Source organism: Misgurnus anguillicaudatus, chromosome 22 (genome assembly GCF_027580225.2).
Source record: "Misgurnus anguillicaudatus chromosome 22, ASM2758022v2, whole genome shotgun sequence".
Taxonomy (NCBI): Eukaryota; Metazoa; Chordata; class Actinopteri; order Cypriniformes; family Cobitidae; genus Misgurnus; species Misgurnus anguillicaudatus.
In genome coordinates this window covers 8,917,257-8,939,443 of record NC_073358.2, presented here as the reverse complement: position 1 = coordinate 8,939,443, position 22,187 = coordinate 8,917,257, and the positions used below count along the sequence as shown (strand labels likewise).

General features: G+C 39.2%; 1 protein-coding gene across 5 annotated transcripts in view; it reads left to right on the top strand.

The window, feature by feature from the left end:
* The window catches only part of camsap1b (calmodulin regulated spectrin-associated protein 1b), a 41,154-nt gene extending 19,013 nt beyond the window's left edge, over positions 1-22,141 (top strand). For 4 of the 5 annotated variants that reach the window (XM_055200715.2, XM_055200711.2, XM_055200714.2 and 1 more), the window contains 12 exons: positions 1,521-1,660; positions 1,748-1,844; positions 1,942-2,110; positions 5,870-5,961; positions 6,391-6,469; positions 6,581-8,834; positions 10,488-10,624; positions 10,707-10,915; positions 11,620-11,743; positions 11,881-12,002; positions 20,297-20,415; positions 20,629-22,141. In XM_055200715.2, the coding sequence (XP_055056690.2) occupies positions 1,521-1,660; positions 1,748-1,844; positions 1,942-2,110; positions 5,870-5,961; positions 6,391-6,469; positions 6,581-8,834; positions 10,488-10,624; positions 10,707-10,915; positions 11,620-11,743; positions 11,881-12,002; positions 20,297-20,415; positions 20,629-20,925 (3,839 nt within the window). In that variant the 3' untranslated portion in view covers positions 20,926-22,141. The remainder of the gene's footprint in view (positions 1-1,520; positions 1,661-1,747; positions 1,845-1,941; positions 2,111-5,869; positions 5,962-6,390; positions 6,470-6,580; positions 8,835-10,487; positions 10,625-10,706; positions 10,916-11,619; positions 11,744-11,880; positions 12,003-20,296; positions 20,416-20,628) is intronic. The other variant, XM_055200713.2, reaches the window with a different exon arrangement.
* The last annotated feature ends 46 nt before the right edge of the window (positions 22,142-22,187 follow it).

Here is a 22,187-nt window from a genome sequence, read left to right as displayed (position 1 = left end):
GGAGAAAAGACAATGCTGAATAAAGTTTACATTTTTTTGTTATTTTTGGACCCAAATGTATTTTCGATGCTTGAACAAATTCTAAATGACCCACTGATGTCACATGGACTACTTTGATGATGTTTTTATTACTTTTCTGGACATGGACAGTATACCGTATATGGGTGATTCTCACGAAAACTTGGTTTTAAAAATGTCAAGCATGAAAATGTAAAAATTGCTTAAATTTACTTTTTTTCCCACCAGACATTGAAAAACAAAGTCTGGAGTAAATGGGAACATTAATTTAAAAACTTTTACTTATCATTTAACACTTTTTGTAACATAATTTAAAAAATTAGTCCTAAAAAATCTCATTACCGCAACAGTCAGAAAACATCAACATTGACATATTTTCAAAATGACATGACAAACCTGAAAGAACATAATTTAGAGATTCTGCACATGCATTTAAAATCAAAGTATTATGCTTCTATTAATTAAATTAACATTTAATAAGCATCTGTTGCGGTAATGATAATCAAAATGTCGTGTAAGCATTCTGACAAGACAATATTTCAAATTAACTGTAAAAAAATTATCTTACCTGGTAGCCATCTTGAAGTAACTGGTCCATGTGTTCGTCACACAAAATCAAACTTTATTAAAATTCTGTATGTGTGCTTAAACTGTTCTCAAAAAGTGTTGCGGAGGATGAGAACATCAGGCATGGACACATCATTTTCCTAATTTTTCTTCATTATTATTATACATGAATATTCAGTAAATATTTATTTTAATATTTAAATATTTATCTAAAGTAGTCTAGCAAAACATCCATTTATTTTTTTTCTTAATATTTTTGTGTTAATTTGATTAAATTACAACATAACGCATGTTCAAACACAGCCGGACACATTGCGGTAATGAGAATTTCAGCAGAAAATGAGATAAAATTTACAATTATAAATTCTTATGTTGAAATCACACATTGTGCAAGGTAGAACACAGTATTGTGTTAATTCTGATGCTTTTTAATGTTACTATATTACACATTTTAAAGCTAAAATCATTAGTGCCGTGGTGTTTCAATGGTTTCGTGAGAATCACCCATATAGTTTTTCAATGAAGGATCAGAACTATCCCTTTAAGGGTTTTATACGCTTAGTCGATTAAACAAAGAAAAAAATCTATTATGAAATCGTAAACGGGAACATTTTTATTGCGATTGCCAGTTTGTTTACATGATGAAGGCAATTTAGGGAAACTTTTGAAGACGGGTGCAAATTTTTGATAACAGTGCCTTGTCGTCTTTTTGCCGTTATATAATCCAGGGTCACTTGTAGTATAAACCTATCCCATCGACCGTCTAAACAAAACTGCTTGTTGCTATTGCAGTCTTGATTTGTTTATATTTATCACTCTGTAGAAGAATGCGTATGTGCACAGAGGTGTAGTGTTTCTTTACAAATTAACTGGGCAGTGTAAGCAATTACGAATGTCAGAATGTTCGCCAACCTCTTTTTTTATTTTGTCTGCAGATGTCTGCTTGAAAGAGGTGACCTCAATAGCAGACAGCCTTTATAATATCCAGCTGCTGAAGGAGTTTGCCAACGAGTACCTCAACAAAAGCTTCTATTTAACATTGGAGGACATGTTGTACGCACCTCCAGTGCTCAAGGTGTTTTACTCATTATGCGTCTTTCAGGTTTTTTATTTTCATTCGGGGTCTTAACTTGATTCTCACACCTTTTAATTCTTCCTGCAGCACAATGTCATGGTGTTCATTGCTGAGCTCTTCTGGTGGTTTGAGATCGTCAAACCTGAGTTCGTCCAGCCACGTGACTTTCAGGAGTTTAAGGATGGTAAGGAATTTTTTGGTGTGTTATTCTCATATAAATCTGGTTCTGGTTTTGCTTCAGTTTGAGTGTAATGCGTTAATAAGTAAAATTATGTTTACAGCAAGAGCAATGGCACAGCCCAAGAGTGCCAGGCCTACTGTTCCCATCTCCAACGCCACCAAACGCAGCTTCCTTGTGTCTCCCGGTGCAGCTGATCCGACTCTTCCTGTCCTGAACAGCCCGGAAGTTTGTAACAGGTACTTCCTGCATCCTGAAGAATCTGAGCCTCTGTAAGTTTTCATGGTTTTGTCTCTTCCTTTGTCTAAAACTGTTGGTCTTTTTTGCTGTGGCTGCAATTATTAGTCAAATTGCTTTGACATTGTCACTTTCTTCAATGCTGAAGCATGAACTGAAAACTTGACTTGACAGTTTTTTCAATGCATGTACATGTGCTTATGTGTGTAACATATACTTGATTTAAGCTTTGTTAATACTTGCGTTTTCTTCGCACCGCACGCGTCCGCTGATCGCACACAAGTCTAAACAAAAAGACAAGACGTTTATAGTTGACGCGCTCACTGTTGCACTACTATTTGAAACGACAGGGGGCGACTCGAGCCATCGAGTCCAAAACCAACACAAACTAAAGCGTAGTAGTTATTTGCTGGAACAATTCTGGTAATTTCAGAGCTTGATGTATAAATAAGAGAAATGTCTTTATTAAAAATGATCTTTTCATTAAAGGGGACATATCATAAAAATCTGACTTTTTCCATGTTTAAGTGCTATAATTGGGTTCCTAGTAATTCTATCAACTAGGGATGCACCGAAATTACGGTCGCCGAAAATTTCGGCCGAAAATGGCATTATCGGTTTCGGGCCGAAATAAAAAATCCAGCCGAAAATGTAAACCGAAAATGAATGTCAACCGCGCCCCTCCCATCTGTGCGCTAGCGCTTGGGTTTCACTCACGGTGATCAGTTGTCTCCCACCCCTCCCCTTCGTGCTCAATAGTGCTGCAACGACGCGTCGATGTCATCGATTACGTTGACTACGCGACGCGTCACGCTGTTTACATTAATCTCGCGTAATGGCGGCTTCTGCTCCTGGCAGTGTTATCCATACATTTCAACAATGGTCGCAACATTTACATTTTTATTTTAATTTAAAACGGCTTCATTTATTGTTGTGTGTGCTCGGTGGTGCCTCTCTTGTGCACGCTCTCTCTCTCTCTCTCTGTGCGTGAATCCCCTAGACAGCGCCTCTCATACATGACACTGAGTGAAAGAATTAAAAGTTGGGTGTGTTTTCCATGCGAATTCCTCTGTGTACTTGCATTTTCACGTAAACGTCAGATGTTACTGACAGAGAAGACGACTGATTCGAGTTTATCATGAAAGGTTAGCAGTGTTTTCCCACACACACTGGTTCTCTATGTGCTTGTGCGCGAGCTCTCTCTCTCCTATGCCCGCGCATGCCTTCTGTAGTAACTCTGTGTAATGGCAATTTTGTAATTTGCGCCGATGTCTCGTTTATAAATCAAGATTTTAGTAACTTAGTAGTTAAAGTAACAGCTGGTTGGATTAAACACAAGGTTATTGGGTCATGTTTAGCTCCTATTTTAATAGTCTTTGGGGTGGTTTCCTGGACAGAGATTAGCTTAAGAACTAGACCTTAGTTTAATTAGGAAATATAATTAGTTTAAACAAACATGCCTTACTAAAAACATTACTTGTGTGCATTTTGATGTATTTAAAGATATGTCAGTGCAAGATGTTTTCAGTTTGGACAGCTCTTATATTTATTTTAGTCTAGGACTAGTCTAATCCCTGTCTGGGAAAACGCCACTATATGTCTGACAACAGAACAGATAATATGTGAAAATAGCATTCAGTTGTGTTAAAATGCTAATTTCAGACCTTATTAATGTACAACTTTGTTCTTTTTTATAAATGTTTGCAGTTTCTTTATTGTTTATTAGATTTTTTCCACCTTTTTGCTGATCCAAAAAATAATCTGATCTGTGCCTCAAAAACTGTAATGTGATCCGAACTGTGAGTTTTTTTTATTCGTCACACACCCCTAGTAAAGTTAGTACACAGTGATAGCCATAAATGCAATTGTACTTATAATTGGCATAATAATTTATTTCGGTGTTTCGGTTTCGGTTTTTCGGCCTTTGTTTCCTTTTTTCGGTTTTCGGTTTCGGCCAAGAATTTTCATTTCGGTGCATCCCTACTATCAACCTAGAAAATGTGATAAAGAACAACCCAGATACTTAGTTTTGCTAAACCATTCTCTGCAAGCATGTGAAAAAATAGGTTATTGAAATTTGGCTCCACTTGTGATGTCAGAAGGGGATAATACTGCCCTTAATCTGCACCATCCAACCACGGCACTGCCATTTAGTGCAGAGATCAACTCCTTTGCAATTAAAAGGACACAACCAAAAGTGGCACATTTTGCTCACACCGTCATAGTGGTAATTTTAACAAACTATAATAAATTGTCTATATGGTATTTTGAGCTAGAACTTCACATGCGTATTCTGGGGACACCAAAGATTTATTTGACATTTTAAAAAAGTCTTGTGAAATGTCCTCTTTAATGTTTTTTTAACTAATCAAATAACACAGAAATCTCAAGGTTTGTATTTTATTTCATATCCTATGGTACATTCAATACAAATATAAGCTCCTAATTGTAAAATATGTAAAAGAATGTATGTTTTAAATTACAAAGTTTCCATACGTTAAAAAAATTGCTGTGCACACCTCCATGTGAAATGAGGTCTCGTGCACCCAACGTGGACGACTGCCCATTCCACATTGACGTAATTTTTGCTGCGCACACCAACATGTCCATGCAGACGCGTCGAGTATAAATAAGGCTTAATGTTAAGCTTGGATTACATGCAGACTCCCAAGCAACCATCAATACTGTAAAAAAAATTACAATGTGCAGCTGGCTTTACCGAAGTCTCCCTTTACGAGTCCCAAGGCTTTTAACCTGTGTCTCTGACTCAACATGTGATTTTATCCTGAGAAGATTTTGTATTATTAGACTACTCTCACTGAACAGTCATTTTGCACACAAGCAATGATCAGTAATGATCATGCACTTTTGTTTTTGGACTTCCCAGAAGTGCTTAGCATGACTGTTATTCACTTTTTTTGCCAATACTACCCTTTCTAATTTAACATGATAAGGAACACTGTGCCGTACATGGTACACCCCCTCCCTTGCACGTGAGACTGCACTACGTCATTGTAACTTTGAAGCATTAAATCTTCCAAATATACGGTCATGCGGCACATCCTTGTAAAGCTTAGACTTTCGGGATTCCATTAAGCGCACACACAAAGCATAATATGATTTTTCGCAGTCATAAAACTGTAATGTAGTTGTTAGTTACCTGAACCGGGCGGCGCCGATTTAGGATATTTTCTTACCTTCAAAATCTTCCCTTTATCCGCTTCGGTGAAATTGTCCAAAACAAATTATTCATAAATCCCCAAAAGTCTAAGGAAATGGAATATCCAAGCCTTTTAATCCAAAACGATTTGTTCATCGAATTACGATATAAATAGTGTATACAATTAGTTCACTAATGGACATTCGTTCGAATCTCACTTTTCATTCACGATTTATAATGAATATATTCGGATGTCACGTTTATTGTGCAACGTCTGAGGAACAAATACGCCCCCTTGTGGAATTACAGCCGTTTCATAAGAGGTTAATAAAATTAAAATAGATTTACTGTGCCTGCTATTTGTTTAATGTACCAGGACAAAGGGAAGCTACTTATATCAAAATCTCAACATATGCTATGTCAGTGATACTGCTTTAAAATTGTTGCATGCAGTGTACTTGCTTTTATGTGCAATGCAAGACTGCTTGTCCATATTTGTTCAGCCACATGGAAAATTCATAGTGTCAGTTACGATTTGATTTTGGCTGGATGCTTCTCTAGGGGCCTGGAGATCATTCGCCCTAATTCTGTGTGCTGATGGTTTGCCAACTGTTTGCTCTGCTTGCTGTTTTAGTAATAAGGGAAGTTCCAGCTTTAGCCCCTCGCATCCGCTCCTGCCACTGAGGCAAAGACAAAAGAAGACACAGCCGGGGGAAGAGAGCTCAGGTAAATCTTATACCAAGGTTAAAATGAGAACATGCCAACTGATTCAAAGTAATTCGTACCCTGTATTCCCAAAATATATATATATTTTGTTCCTGTAGCTCAATTGGAAAAGCATTGCATTAACCATGCAAAGGTCATGGGTTTGATTGTCAGGGAACACACATGCTCGTGTGATAATTCTTCTTTTTCTTCTGATACTATATTGGGCGAACTGCATTTATGCATTTTGTCCTGTGTATTGTTTGTATAAACATTTATGTTTTATCAGTATGTGTGTTCCCTGTATCTGAACCATGACCTTTTGCGCTACTAACACAATGCTCTACCTCTGAGCTACACTTTATTAGATAACAGGTGTCAACTCATTTATAGTTTGAATACCATAAGAATCAGGTGTTCAAATTCTCTGTCTTGTGCTTGTCTTGACAGCCTGTAGAAATCGCTCCAACTCTTTCACACAGGAAGGTCATGCCAAAGGATCTATGGCTTGGTCAGATAAACGACCGAGGTACATTACTATAACAAAATATAAAAATGTATGGTTAAATATTTTGCTTACTATTTCCAAAATGTAGTTTATGTTCGGCTTGGTAATGCTTCCCCTTGTCATTATAATCAGGCCACTGTCTCAGCTAAATCGCTATGTACTCCACACGGACAGTGATGCTGACCTGGCCTCGGGTGACAGCGTTAGCCTGACTTGCTCCATCAGTGAGGACAGTCTGGCCTCCACTGTCACACCCAAACACCAGAGCCATTCGAGTCAAGCTAACGCTAGGCGGGTCAATGGTCATATTCTTTTGGGCAAAGTTAACATGGATGAAGAGGATGAGCTGGTAACCATAGCCAGGGCAGATTCATCAAAGAATGACATCACCCTGACAAACTCTGAGGACCCAGAGCACCAGAGTGCCACTCCTGGTGTTAAAACAGGCACCTGGGCAAAACAGGAGGAAGCATCTTCAGATTCCCGAACAGCCAGTTTTTTCCTGGAACCTCTGATGCCTGCAGTTCTCAGACCAGCCAAAGAGAAGTCTATGTGCCTCAATAAAGAAGTAGAATCAGGAGAGGGGCGGCAGCGAGGCTCTGCACGGAGAGCTGGTGGAGGAGACAGCTTCAATTCATCTTCCAGGCGGAGACCTCCACAGACACTTAACAGGACATTTACCCCCAACACCAGTTCAGAGTTTGACACAACTGTCAACCCCAAATCTAGTGAATTTGTGCCTATTGCCTCTGGGCAAGCTTTCAGACCACTGGTAACTAGTAGCGTTGAGCCATCTGCTGAGCGGTCACCTGGGTTTTACCTTCATTCATCTGTGCCTGAGGACCAGAGGCCTATCCAAGCATGGGACGTACACCCAGGATCTGATTTAGAGACTGCGGAGACGATTGAGGAGCAGGATGCCGAACTCACCAAAGAGCTTCATCCAGACAAGAAACGGTTATACGAGGAGGATGACGAGTCTGCGAAACTGCGTGAGGACATGAATGTAAAAGAACATGAGGATAAGGACAGTGGGAGCAGGTGTTCCAGTCCAGGGCTACAGTCCCAGGTCAGCAGCGTGGCCAGTGGTAGCGTGCGCATGACCAGTTTTGCTGAACGCAAAATGCAGAGGTTCGGTAGCAACCAAGACATCCGCTCCAGCACGAGCAGCTCACAGCGGACCACGCCAGATGGCTCAGAGAGTTGTCCACTCCCTCTGACCTCCTGGAGGATGAAGAGGGACCAGAGCCCTACACCGCAGAACAAAGATATGCTGGCCTCTGAACTTGTTCAACTTCACATGCAGCTCGAAGAAAAGCGACGCGCAATTGAATCCCAAAAGAAGAAGATGGAAGTCTTGACGGCAAGAAAAAGGCTCAAGCTTGGGAAGGCAGCTTTTTTGCACATAGTGAAGAAAGGGAAGAGTGACACTCTCCCTCAGCCTGTGAAGTCGGGGTACTGTGTTAACGATGGTGAAAAACTAAATGAAGAAAAAGAGAAGTCATCAAAAGATGACTCTTGTGTAGATGCTTTGAGAGATGGGGCCAAAATGGCTGAAGAAGCAGAGAAAGCATCTCTTGAGTGGGCAGGTGGTGGGACAGTGTCCCCTAGTGCCTTAGACACTGACGAGGAAATCGATCTGAACGAGTGCAACAACTCCATCGAGTTGCTGAATATGGCTATCGGTAACATTCAGCAACAGATGATGCAACTGTCGCTCCAGCAGGAATTTCTCATGAAGCAGAACCTCCAGTCTCCAATGGGTGCTTCTCCACCAGCCAGTAGCGTCCAAAACAACGCATCTGAAGCCAGAGGCCTAGCTTCCATACATTTTGTCGAGCCGAGTGGCAGCCCTGTGGTACGAAAACCGCCAAAGCTAAGTTCGGCAAGATCCCGTTCCAAACCTTCCGAGCTGCTTCTAGTTAAGGAACAGGGAAAAGCGCAGAAGAACTCCACATCTACACCTACTGACAACCTCAGGTCCATTCAAGGGGGCAGGACCCCCAGAACCGAGCCTGAGGACTTTAGCGAAAGCTCAGTAAAATCAGACACATTAAACAAAGGGAATCAGAAAAACACTACATTCCACCTTAATGATGAAGCTAACTTGAGGACGGTATCAAGGGAACCAAGTTCTGTGGCCCTTGGAGTCACTCTTGACGAATCAATGACTAGTACCTCAAGAGACCCTGAGGCTACATTTGATTATGGGCCAGAGGGGAACCATGCCTCCTCAGAGGACATTTCTAAAGGAAAGGTCAGTCTTATCGAAGTGGATTTGTCTGACTTGGCTGCCGATCCGGACGATGAAGGTTCAGCCATATTGGATGTTACCAATGATGAAGCTGAGGGGGACAAGAAATCTGGCATGGGCTTCTTTTTCAAGGTGAGTGACAACATTAGACAACATTAGAAAAGGATCTCTTAGGAAAAAGATTTTGTTCTGGCCAATTATTTCTTTTTTAATGATGTCATTGTCAGGCATTATATTTGCATTATATTAGTAGTACTACTATAGATACTAAATAGAGTTTTGAGGACTTTCAAATCCCCAATACTAGTGAATACCGGCTCTTTTCATAGATTCAGCTTTTCTTGCTCGGCTCCCTTAGAAGAGCCGGCTCTTACGGCTCTGATTCCGGCTCTTTATTTACTATCATTGGGAGACTTATTTTTTAGCCCAGTTCAGCAATTGTGAATGGTTTGTGTGTTTACGTAATTTTTGTATAAATAGTTTTTATAAGTCTTATTTTTAGGAATGTTTTCGTTAGAAAAAAATACACAGTTACTATTATTTAACAATATTATTTTAATGACGCAATTGAACAACGAACACAGGACCACAGCAAACAAACCTAACAAATAAAGGCAAAATTAGTCTTTCGGTATTTACTCATGACTTCATCAATTCTTTGAAAGTTTGTGAATCTGGGGGAAAATTTCAAGGCCTTGGGAAGGTTTTGAAAATATACATACATAGATACACGTCATTGAAATATCTTAAAAGGTAACACGGTGTAACCTTGCTCTAACTTAAAATGTGTCCCCACATTTAGTCGTTAAATTTGAGGGTGTTGGACCTGAAAAGTCCTTGAAAGGTCCTTGAATTTGAAGTTAACTAAGGCTTGGGAACCCTGTTTTTCTTTTTGGTAAATGCCTTAACTTTCACCCAACGCGCTTACATTTAAATCCATCTCCCCCGATTGCTTTGTGCTTGGCCTGTACCACTGCGCTGGCTTTTTGGAGCGTCTATCCCCCTTTCTTCTTTCACATAATGGTATAATCCAAATCTGTCTTCCTATTTGATTGGACGCATCGTATGCCACATACAAATAGGTCCCGAATGAAGATTTGTCTCTCTCGCTGGCGGGAGTCTGCTCTTCTCGTTCGCTACAAAGAATCGTCTCTTAGAGCCGGCTCGTTCGTGAACGACCCATCACTACCCAACACTAGCTGGGTTTCCATTCAAACATGAAGCTGAGAATCCTGTGCATTTTATCCAAAAACGACTTCGAGACAGCTTTCGTTTCTCTACCGAATAGTCCTTGGCTTGTCTAATTCATCAGCGGTAGCAGCTATTAGGCATGTGGGTTTAATGTTTTTTCGTCAGAACTAATATGGCAAATGCGTTTTCGTCTCGTATCGTCTCCAAAATAAAAAACACCTAAGGCGAGCGTACAAACTTTTTTGGGAATTTTTTGTTATATATTTGCGCCTTTATTTAGATAGAATAGTGGAGAGTAGACTGGAAAGTGTTGGGTGAAGATAGGGAAGCGGGATCACCAAAGGACCTCCGGTAGACTGCCCCCACAGTATTTCACTTATAAAAATGCCATCCCGTTGTACTGTACAATTAACCTCCAAAGACCTGAGCTTTGGTTTGGCTTGCATTTTAGATTTTTTCCAACTATTTGGGGTTAGCGAGAACCAGTAAATATAATAACCAAATATTTTTCTTTTGAATATGAAACATCACATTTAAAAATGACATATTTACATTGTATGTTACTTTTCTGCTTTGGTCCTTCTCTGTCTGCAGGACGAGCAGAAGGCAGAGGATGAACTAGCCAAAAAGCGAGCAGCATTTCTCCTCAAACAACAGAGGAAACAAGAAGAGGCTCGACTCCGCAAACAACATCTAGAGGCTGAAAGTGAGCTTAAACGTGATGAAGCCAGGTATGAACCTCTGAAGTTTTCTCCATCAGGATTCTAGACATAGAACTCAATTCATCAGCATCTCTATATCATGCAATTCCAGACGGAAAGCTGAAGAGGACCGAATGAGAAAAGAGGAGGAGAAAACCAGGAGAGAGTTGATCAAGCAGGAATATCTGAGAAAGAAACAACAAGAGATGGTCGAGGAGCAAGAGCAGCCCAAACCCAAGCCAAAACCCAAAAAGCAAAGGCCGAAGTCTGTCATGAAAGAACAGCCATCGAATGGCACGCTTCCAAGATGCTCTGTTGCCAGTTAGTGTTCAACCCTTTCTTGTTATATCGTATACTACATTTAAAACTGTTGATTAACCCTTAAAGGGCACATATTATGCAAAATCAATAAATGTAAACACAACAACCCTACAATGAAAAAAATCCACCCTCTTCCTCTTTTTTTTAATCCCCATTAAACCAAAGCAGTCTCATTAGACATGCCGTTTTATATTCTCTTGTTAATGTGATGTCACACAAACAAAGTCCCGCCCACGGCCACTAGCTGAGCTTTTCTAAATGTGTTTTCTAGCACATTGTAGCGCTAATGCAATGAAAGATTCTAATGTCTCAGATTGTATCACAGAAATCTAATTTATTTTTTATTGAAAGCGCTCACTGTCTGTTGCTAAGGTAGTTAGGAGCTGTAGCTCATTTGCATTTAAAGGTACACACATAAAAACTGCGCTTTTTTGCTCCCATCATAAATTATCTGTGGGGAATTTTGAGCTGAAACTTTACAGACACATTCTAGGCACACCTTTTATTTAAAAAATGGGCATAATATGTGCCCTTTAATTTTACATTTATAATTAAAATCTAGTAAACACAGATGTCCTGAGTATGGAGGTGTTTACTTATTGTCCAAATAATGTGTTATAATCTGAAACTGCTTCATGCATTATCCTTTCTATGTCTGATATTTTGATTTACTGTTGGTCATCATTGTTTTATTTTTTTAACAGTGAAAGTCTGTCCCTCACCAGATGAGAACCTCATCAGTGCCCAGTCTGGCTCCAATCTGTCACTGGCATCTGTAGCCACCACTGAACCAGACAGCGTCAATTCAGGAGGGGCGGGATCTCAACGGTAAATCCCTCCCACTGACCAATAGGATGTGTCCAGATGTGTAATTTCTGTTTCACAATCAATCGACTGTATTCAGACTTTGACCTTCAAAGGTGTCAATACACTTTAACATAGCTGCTGCTTGTTTTGATGAACAGAGGGGATTCAGTGGAGTCATTTCCAGGCCTCAGTCGCAACTCCAGTCGGGCAACAGAGAGAGATTGGGACAACGGTTCAACCGCCTCTTCCATTACATCAACATCCATGGCAGAATATACAGGTGAGGTCTTTTACTTGACATCCTGGAGCATGCAAAAAAACATGTATTTAGGTTTTTAGATGGTCTGCAGTAGTAAATTATTTATAATGTTTGAGATTCCTCTGCACCAGGATAGCATTCAGTGTTTACCACAGCAGCCAAATTATTTCTGTGTGGATTGGGACATAAATGCACACATCAGTTTTTATCTGTGCAGATGACAGTGCATGTCCGTGGATTTCTGAGAGTTCAAGCCTAAAGGGCAATTTTACTTTGCTTACTTATTGACCACTAAGGAAAGCATGCAAGTTCATGCTTGATGTATTTTTTCAGACATAAGCAACTGGCATTCAGAACCTAAATTATGTATTGCATGCAAGTCGTATATTTGTCGTTTCTTAGACTGAAGTTTTTTTTATATTTAATACTTTAACTATATTGCGTCAGTCTACACACACTTGGGTTCATGGAGTGATTTTATCAGTACTAAAAAGTTTTCTTCGTAATACAGCTGACATTGAAATAGTTTGTGTTGTCAAAAGTACCGGGTTCTTGGAAATGAGCAAACGGCTATTTCTGAATGACCTTTGGCCGGGATTAAGCAGATTTTTATTAGAGCCCAACCGATATGGGGGGGGGGGGGTATTAGTAGGGGTGTGATACAGATACAGATATTAGTAGGGGTGTGACGAGATCTCGTGCGACGAGATTAAATATGTATCGCAAGATTAAGTGTGTCTCGCGAGATTTCTTGTGTAGGTGAAATTCTGGCCGTTTCTCAAATAAAAGACTGCATCCTTCGGAGGTCGCATTTTTAAACTGCATTTACTTCATAAAGACTGTCTTATTAGAGACTACTAACAATTATAAAGTTTACTAATAATTTAGTTAATCGCAAATTGTTGTAATATGCTCACGACTTGCGAATGTAATGCTCAGTTAATGATCTGAAATAAACCTTAATGACATATGCAGCCTGCATATGCGACCTCCGGAGGATGCAGCTTTCTGTTTGACCCTTTTAGGGGCCAGTTACACCAAAAGCGTTTATGGCAGTTGCAGGCGGCTTTTTTAAATGATATTCTATGGGCATGGAGCGTTTGCGCGCTGAGCGGTTGCCGGCGGCCGCAGCACGCGTCTTTGAAGGAACGCTAAAGCCGAAAGTATACTAGGGATGTCCGCGTATGCGTGCCGTCCACATTACGTCATTTTCATCATCAGGAGGGTCCGCGGCCGGCCGCGCAGACTGTCCGCGTGCAGCCCAAAATTTGAGAACGCGCGGACAGTGCGCGTACAGTCCGCATACAACAGCGCATGCGCATGGAAATATTTAGACAGGATACTCCACCACAAACAATTATACAAAGGAAATAGACAGCATTTGCACACACACTATCGATCTTCCTCTTTAACCTTCATTTCATCCATAAACAGAAAGCTGTGGAGCATGTTTGTTACCATATTGTTTGATTCCTGCTCTTTGTTGTCTTCTTGTTTGTTCTAAACTGTGTTTGCAATGGTGGATCGGTTTCTTTTCAACTATCCTAATGTTTTAATGTACTGTAAATGTCTCCAAATCAGTGCTGCACTAGAGCAGTGTTTCTCAAACTTTTTCAGCCCAAGGACCACTTTATCTTCCAATTTTTCTCTGAGGACCACCTAACAGAATCTCACTCTAACACTCCCCCAAAAAACAACAAAATAGGAAGGATAAGCTAAGTTTAAGTTTAATATGCAACTGTTTCAAGTCAAAAACAAATTTTTAAAAAACAAATGCAATGCTATGTATGTTCAGAAATTATTATATGAATTTTATTTCATTTGATAAAGTAAATGTGAAATGAGTTGCAGCTTAATATGAACAACAAACTTCACATGTGAAAAAAATGCAATTAAACATACTAAAACTGAGGTGGTGGGTATACGAAGTCTATGGTTGTAACTATGGTAACAATCAAATACTGGAAAAAAATATTCCCCTTAATGTCCAAAATCACTGAAATTACAGGGATTTTACACATGAACAAAAACTAGTACATTACAAAACTAATAGATCTGTGGATCTGTGGATTTTAGCTGCTTTCAGTTGATGCTTGATCTTTTATTTTGACTCCTCTTTGGTTTAGCCAACCGATCCATATTTATGTTATTAAGACAGAAAAGGAAAGAACTGATATCACAGTTTCGCAAGTGCATTAAAAATATACTTAAATAAGTGACAATTGTATAAACCAGGGGTTCTCAAAGTTTATATTCAAAGGTCCAAATCTGAATTCTCATCATTTACATAAGTCCAGAAAAACTTTATGTAAATCATTTGTTTATATAACAAATCAACACAAATAGTTTGGGAAAAACAGTGTATTTTGCATTTAAACTAAAAATAATTTTTTAAACATAAACACAAGAAATAATGCTTAGTCTCAATGAATTACGGTGAAATGACGCTACATCCATAAGCCAGAGGGCGCTCTCGTGCAGAAACTTAATATGCCCTGCAGACGAAGAACCAGACACACGAAGCTCCAGGAAATGGCTTAAGGATATATTTATATTGCTGTTCTTCAAACCTTTTCAGGTATTTTCATGATAATAAAGAATATGTATAGTGATTATGTTTGACGAGTGTTGCTTTTTCAAATGCATGTTTTAAAGCATGGGTCTTCAACCGGGGGTCCGCGGCCCCCAGGGGGTCCGCGACGGAACTGCAGGGGGTCCACCAAATTATGTTTGACCACAAGTTTTTTTTTTGCTAAAAACGTAAAATATATGTACAAAAAACGTTACATGTCCCCTTTAAGTTGTGCACGTGCATGGCGTGCTCACTTTAGCAAGCGGACCAAAATAAAATATCTGAAGATTATAAATGTACACTCAGGAAGCAGCAGTGGCGACAGAAAAGGCATCATAAAACAGATAAATCTTATATGCATGTGTGTCTTTCTTTCAGAAAGTTATTTTAGAATCAGTGTGACATTGTCTCATCTAAGTTATATTTCTGAACTTGGACGTCTGTTTCACGCGGTTCAGATTTAAAGCGCTAACTCAACAGGCAAATGACACATTACACCGCGTCTGCTTTATAAACTTTGACAAAACTATCGCTCGATTTAAAAATTAATGAAACGCGCACCGTGATGGTGCTTTGTGCAAGATTCATAGTCGGGTACAAATCCGCCTGTTAAAAAGTTGCCCCACAAGATGCCCGCGGACTCAATGCATGTTTTCTCTGATATAAAGCTATGCAGAAAATAAACCATGCCTCTTTCATCTAAGGGGTCCCCGACCCAAAAAACGTTGAAGAACCCTGTTTTAAACGACTCAAACCAACAGTGATTTCAGATTGATATGGACTTACTGATCAAAAGCCGTAGTGCATGAAGTAGCTGTGCATAATATCTGGGTGTGATGGCTACAGCGTCACACAGGGAATTTTTAAATAACTCGTTTTATTTTCGGACCAGGAATACTCGAACGAACGAAACGAATGGTTTACAAGTTTAATATGCATTTGTAAAGTAGCAAATGCACACATTTAGCAATCACATAGAAATTAATGCACTTGTAATATGAAGTGGACGCGGGTCCGGATCAAGTTCCCGTCGGGTCCGGACTTTGAGAACCCCTGGTATAAACACTTCCCTAGTTTAGGTCATCTTTTGGCGGACCACCGGGGGGGTTTGGCGGACCACCAGTGGTCCGCGGACCACACTTTGAGAATTACTGCACTAGAGTAATAATTTGAATAAGAAATCATTTGTATTGCGTATAGTGTCGAACGCGGCCATCCGCGTGTAGCCGCGGGAAGTATACTCGGAAAGCTGCGCGGAAGCCCTTACGTTGTGGTGAGGGAAGTTTACAGTTGCTTTGAAGAACCGGACTCCACTCGCTTACTCTCTCCTGCGTGTTTGTGCACCTCTCACCCTCAAACAAGGTCAGAGCAAGCGTCATCTTTTTAAAGTTTCTGCTAATATGACAGTTAACAGCAAAAGAGCGCACGCTTCAATATTTGGTTGACAAGACAGCTGACTAGGTGGTTGCCTAGCAATATTAAAAGCCGCGTCGACTCGCACTGCTCTTTTTTTTTAAAAAGGCAGTGCGTCGCGCCTTGCGTTTCCAAGCGTTTTAAAGCGTGGTTGGTGTAATTAGCCTCTTACAGTGCATGCATTATATTCTGTCTTTTACTGCATTTGCTTTTTTGTTTGGGTTTCCAATAATGTTCGTTTGGGAGCTCGTATGAAGTCTGAGACGTGTTGTTGTCTGTTGATCAGTGTCAGATGTGAAGTCTCAGCAGATTAAACCATCACAGAGTTTACATGATTTAATGTCTGCATGTTCATTTCTATTGTAAAGAAATGGACGTATATTAAATATTCAAATGGATTTAAACATTGTTTGGCTAAAAATAAGCGTTTCTCTCCGTCTAAAGTGAAAGTGAAGATAGCGTCCGCGAGATGAGTCAACTATCTCCCCCTGCAGGCATTTGTTATAATATATACATAATGCTTTTTATTTATAGACCACAAATGTAATGTGTTTGTTAATGTAATGTTGTTTAATGTAACTTGGTTTTAATACTTTATTTGAACCAATTATTATTGCATCTTCGTTATTATGTAATTTTAAAGGCTACTGCTCACTTGGGTCTATTTTTATTACCCAAAAATAACAAATTACTTCATTATTAGTTAGTAAAATAATTGTTAGGGCCAGTCCTTGATTAGTTAAAATATTTAAAAATAACATGATTTCAGTTTCTTATTCATTTATTTTATCATCGAGGGTTTCTTAAAAAGTGTAAAAATATCGTCTCGTCTCGTTCTCGTGAACCCAATCTCGTGTCTCGTCTCGTGGATTAAGTGTCTCGTCACACCCCTAGATATTAGGGATTAAAATAAGACTGATAACGATATATTGGCAGATATTCTTTATGTGTATATTATACAGTACACTTATACTACAGTATATTAAACTACAGTACTGTACATAGAATACACTATATACATTAACAGAATATACTATATAAAATAAATACATTTTTAGCAATGGTCACTCACAAATGTGGTGATCAAACACTTAAAATGACGTGACAAAGATATGTAATATAGGCAGGTGTGTTTAAGAATACACTTTATTATCCAAAATGATTCTGATATAAGTGCACAAAACGGTGAACTTGACTTATTATAAATAACTTAAAACACAAACAGAACTCTCTCTCAAAAATTTGCAAAAATGTCCTGAAGACCGACACCTGAACTAAAAGACCACTGACTGAAGTGAAGGGGGGGTTGGCTGGTGTCACTACGCAGTGAAAGGCTCATTATAGTCGTGCGTAGGTCCTACGGCGTAGCCGCGATGGCGTAGGTTCCGCGTCGGTTTTCATTTATACTTTTGCGTCGTCTCCACATCGACGTGCAAACACACGCGCAAACCGCTGGTAGGCAGTATCCACACGTGTAACCACAGAAGCAGCGCGACCGTCAGAGAAGAAGCAGCTTGGCAAGTTAACCCACAAACGAAGAAGAAACAGCAACTTGTTGTGTATGATTTGAGAAGACCAGCAATGATGGAAGTAAATAAACAGCGACTTTTGTTGCAGTTTGAGTTAAATCTCACCTCAACGTGGCTCATATTTGTTTTCACCGTCGCAAACGTAAAAACCTATGACGCAGTTTTTTTACCTGACGGGAGGGGTTCTGGTAGACCAATCACAGCGTTTGCGGTCCGCGTAGATCTGACGCGCTGTTACAATTTTTGCGAGGTGCACGTCAGGCTACGCAGAGCTACACACAGGCTACGGATAGCACGACTATAAATCGCCCTTGACCTGGGTCAACAGTCCCAAAACAGTAAAGTGCACTCTTTTTTTAAGCGAAAGTATATGATGAACGTATAGTACATGCCCAGAGCATTCAATTAATGTCATCATCTTATTTTTGAGTGGGGTGGCTAGGGGTGAAGCTATCGATTATTTTAGTAATCGAGTATTTTACTGTTAATTCCATCGAGTAATCGGATAAAAGATACATTTTCTTTAATAAAGAACAATCCTTAATATACAAGAGAAAATAATACAGGTTTCTTAAAATAAAATTTTCATTCTAATTTGTTTCATTCTTTTAAAAAATTAATATTTTTATTGCTAAGATTGCATTCATACAGTTTATTCATATAAACTCTTACGCGCAACCCCATTGTTTTCAGTCAATAGAAATTTTACATTAGAAATCACTGCACTTGTAGCACATACCAAAAAAGTATAAAACGACAACAATGTATAGCACATGAATAAAACAACAACCACAGTCAGGACATCAATGTAATATATAATTGAATATATTATGACAATATGAAATCAGTTTTATTTAGTAAGTTACGTTTATAATAGATAGGGTAAAACTGGTTCTCAATCTTTTTCGGCGTTGTCTGGCCCCCCTGTATACGGTGCATCCCTACCTGGCCCCCCAAGGAAAATTATTACATAAAACATTCCAAAACTTAATATTTGAATTAAACAAAGCATATTAAACTGTAAAGCGTTGCCGTCCCGAATACGGGACACCTACGTTTGCATTAATATTGTTGATGTAAATTTTAATCTATCACTACAAGCTATATATCGTTGGAAAGGTCTAAGCCTCCAGAATAGACATTTCAACAGTGTTTTATAAAATAACTTATGTAGGGAGAGTAATTGATTCATTTATGAAGAGAGTGTGCCTCAAAAAATGTATTTTCTGCTAAATGTCACTGTCCCACCAGCAGGACGACTACATTTACTTCAATGTTTGCATATGAATTCTTATCTAATCATGGCAAACTGTATATTGTTTGAAAGCTCCAAGAGTGTAGATTTAACTCAATAGGGTGGGGTGATGCTTTAAAGGTTTAATTATAAAGTGTAGTGCTGTTGGTTAGTAGCCTTATTTTTCTGAGATGTAATTAGGCAGAATTTATGATAAATTCGTTTTTTTAATAAAATGTCATAATACCGGGGCACCCCAGTTTAAGATCTTATGGTTATGTTTCAGATGACTTTATATTTGTATAGCTCTTATCAGTGCCTCTGTTTTGTAACAAAGCAGACATGCCGTTTACTTTAATTTCCTTTCCTCATTTAAGTTGGAAGATGCGGGTTGGAGCTTTAAAACCAATTCCAGTCAGAATTATTCTTTCAAACTGTATATATTCACCAGAAAACACGAAATTGCAGCTCGAGTAATACTTTGTCTTCGTCTGTCGCTGTCTGCTCTGTGTGTGTCTTCTGAGACAGACATCAGACAGAAACAACAAAGGCAACTGCGATCGGCTAAAATGCTAATGACTAGGGATGCACCGATAGAATTTTGGCCGATACCAATTTAAACAGACAACTTCTGGTCGATACCGATATTAAACACTTGTATAGAATACTATACAGTTGGTCTATTAGCTAGTTTATTTCTGCATCAAATTATTTTTACTGAACATGGATTGGATCTAATTAACATTCAACTGACCAACATAATAAGAGAGGCACAAATTAAGCTAAAACAAATATAAGAAGACAGAATGACAACCTTCAAAGGTGGTTTTTGCTATTCAGCATTTATTTTATTAACAACATTAACTAATTTTTTACATATAATGGATTTCTTTATGCAGTTAATTAATAAACAATCGGTGTCTGCCTTTCTCGTGCTATTGCCGATATGCCGATGGTTTCAAATTCATCAAAAATCGGCCAATACATCGGTGCACCACTAATAATGACATTACTTTTATGCAAACATACACATGTAAACACTATGGAAATATATTCCCAAGGTCATGTTTATTGCAACAGGCCTAACAGCTAATTTTTTACTGGTATTGACAACTGAAATATTGGTACTGTGACAACAATACTGCGTAGATCATTTATTACCATTTAAGGTAAGAAACGATTTAGATGGATGCAAGATTGGATTTTATACTACGGGTCCGTAAAATGCTTGAATCTGATTGACTGATGAACGTTCTGAGGTGTGCAATTATTTTCTGGGAAACGCACTGCGAATGTAGTTCCAGGCAGCTCTCTTGACCGCATTACAGTTCCATGTCACTTCGCATAGTGTAATAACGGACTAACAAAAACAACATGACAGACGATTTTCCGAGGCAATTATTCCTTGCTTCAAAAATGCGCATAAGGCAAAAAATGTTTGTTGTCCTTCAGGTTAACCCTATGCAATGCTGTAGCTTCCACATCAAGACTCTTTGAATAGTGCAGTAATTTATGATTATAAAATGGAAGTCATTGTACTTAGTACATTTATATTTTGTCTCTGTAGGACCGAAGCTTTTCAAGGAGCCAAGTGCAAAATCCAACAAGCCGATCATCCACAACGCCATCTCTCATTGCTGCTTAGCAGGAAAAGTGAATGAGCCACAGAAGAACTCGATTCTTGAGGTGCGTGACCACGTTTCTGTGATTTATGGCATAATGTGCTGGTTCTCAATGAGGACCTGCAGTACTGCATGTTTCATATGTGTTTAAATGAGAAAGATAAATGTTATGGACATGGCTGTGGGTCCCAACGACTGTAGATACAAGCAAACGGCATAACATTAAACAACAAATTTTAACTACCATACTTAATAAACTGCCTCATTTGTCCTGTAGGAACTGGAGAAGTGCGATTCCAACCACCTGATGATTCTTTTCCGCGACAGCGGCTGCCAGTTCAGAGCCCTTTATTCTTATTTCCCCGACACGGAGGAGATTCAAAAGCTCACCGGGACAGGGCCCAAGAGCATCACTAAGAAGATGATAGACAAACTCTACAAGTACAGCTCGGATCGCAAGCAATTCACTGTAATTCCCGCCAAAACTGTATCTGTCAGCGTGGACGCGTTGACCATTCATAACCACCTGTGGCAGGCCAAAAGACCGGCGGGGGCGAAAAAGAGCGTAAAGTGAAGAAACACAGGCAGATGGGTGATAAGACAAAATGCGTCTGGACAAATGCACTTCATCTGAATGTGTTTTGAGTCGAAGTGCTTTATCCACGGTCTGTGGTGTTTTTACATGATTCGTTTTTTGTTACTTGAAGTATTTATTGGTTTGACACTGAATAGCTCATTTAAACACAGAGCTTCCCCCATGACAAACTGATTGTTTCCTCCTTTGGTTATTTACGGTCTTTAAAAGATGTACGTTGCCTTTGCCAGAATTTAGTTCAATGTTAAAAAGTATAGACTCGCCTCTCAACCCTCTTTTGATTTAGTCTCAAAAATGCTGCTCTCCTCCGTCATCACCGGGACAATCCAGAGTATGCGTACTTTTGGCCTTCGTGCTTTGTGGTACTGTCACTTTAAAAGAGCAAATCGGCTGTAGCCCAGTTTTGGGGATGGTCCAGGAGATGCGGATTCACGTCAGCTGTCTTCTCTTCGGTTCTCTTGACCTCTCCACAATGGACAAGTCTGTACTGTGGTGCACTTATAATGTTTTAGTGCTTTATTTTCATGCAATGTAACCATGTTGATGTTGGCACTGGAGCTTTCACGCAAGAGAGCAGCATGCTCTGTTATGAAGAGTAAACGCTGTACAGCATTTGAATGACAGTATTTAATATATTCATAATCGGTTATCTGCCGTGCTGTCGCTGTCTAATTATTTACCACGGTTGAAAACATTCCTCGGAGAAAAGTGTCAACACTGCCTACGTCTTTATTCGTAGATGTTCGAGAACACTCAAGCAAGCCTCATTTGGTGCCCAGATCAATTGAGTTTTGCACGTATGCACTTTAACGGTTTCGCTCGATGGGGTCGAATTTTAAAGGGCTTTACTCTAAATCATTTCGCTCTTGATTTTGACAGATAAAGGTACTCGCTTGGCAAACACTAGTAATACAGAGTAGAGTCAACTCTACAGACCCTTCGTGGCTCTTAAACTACTGTTTCCAAATTATAGATGCTAGATTTGTTTACACATCGCTGCATTTTGTTTAATTTTTAATCGCAGTTTTGTATATTATGTGTGTTTTTATAACTAAAAGATTGTAATGATGTCGGTCACTTTTTTCCCTCTTTATTTTTTTAACTACTTCCCATTCTTGCTCATTTTGATTTCTTTACCATACCATTATTTATTTTAATTGACTCTTGAGAATAATAAATATTTCAAGTAAATCAATTCATTCTCATTTTTTGTTTCATTGTTGATGTTTTCATCTCTCACC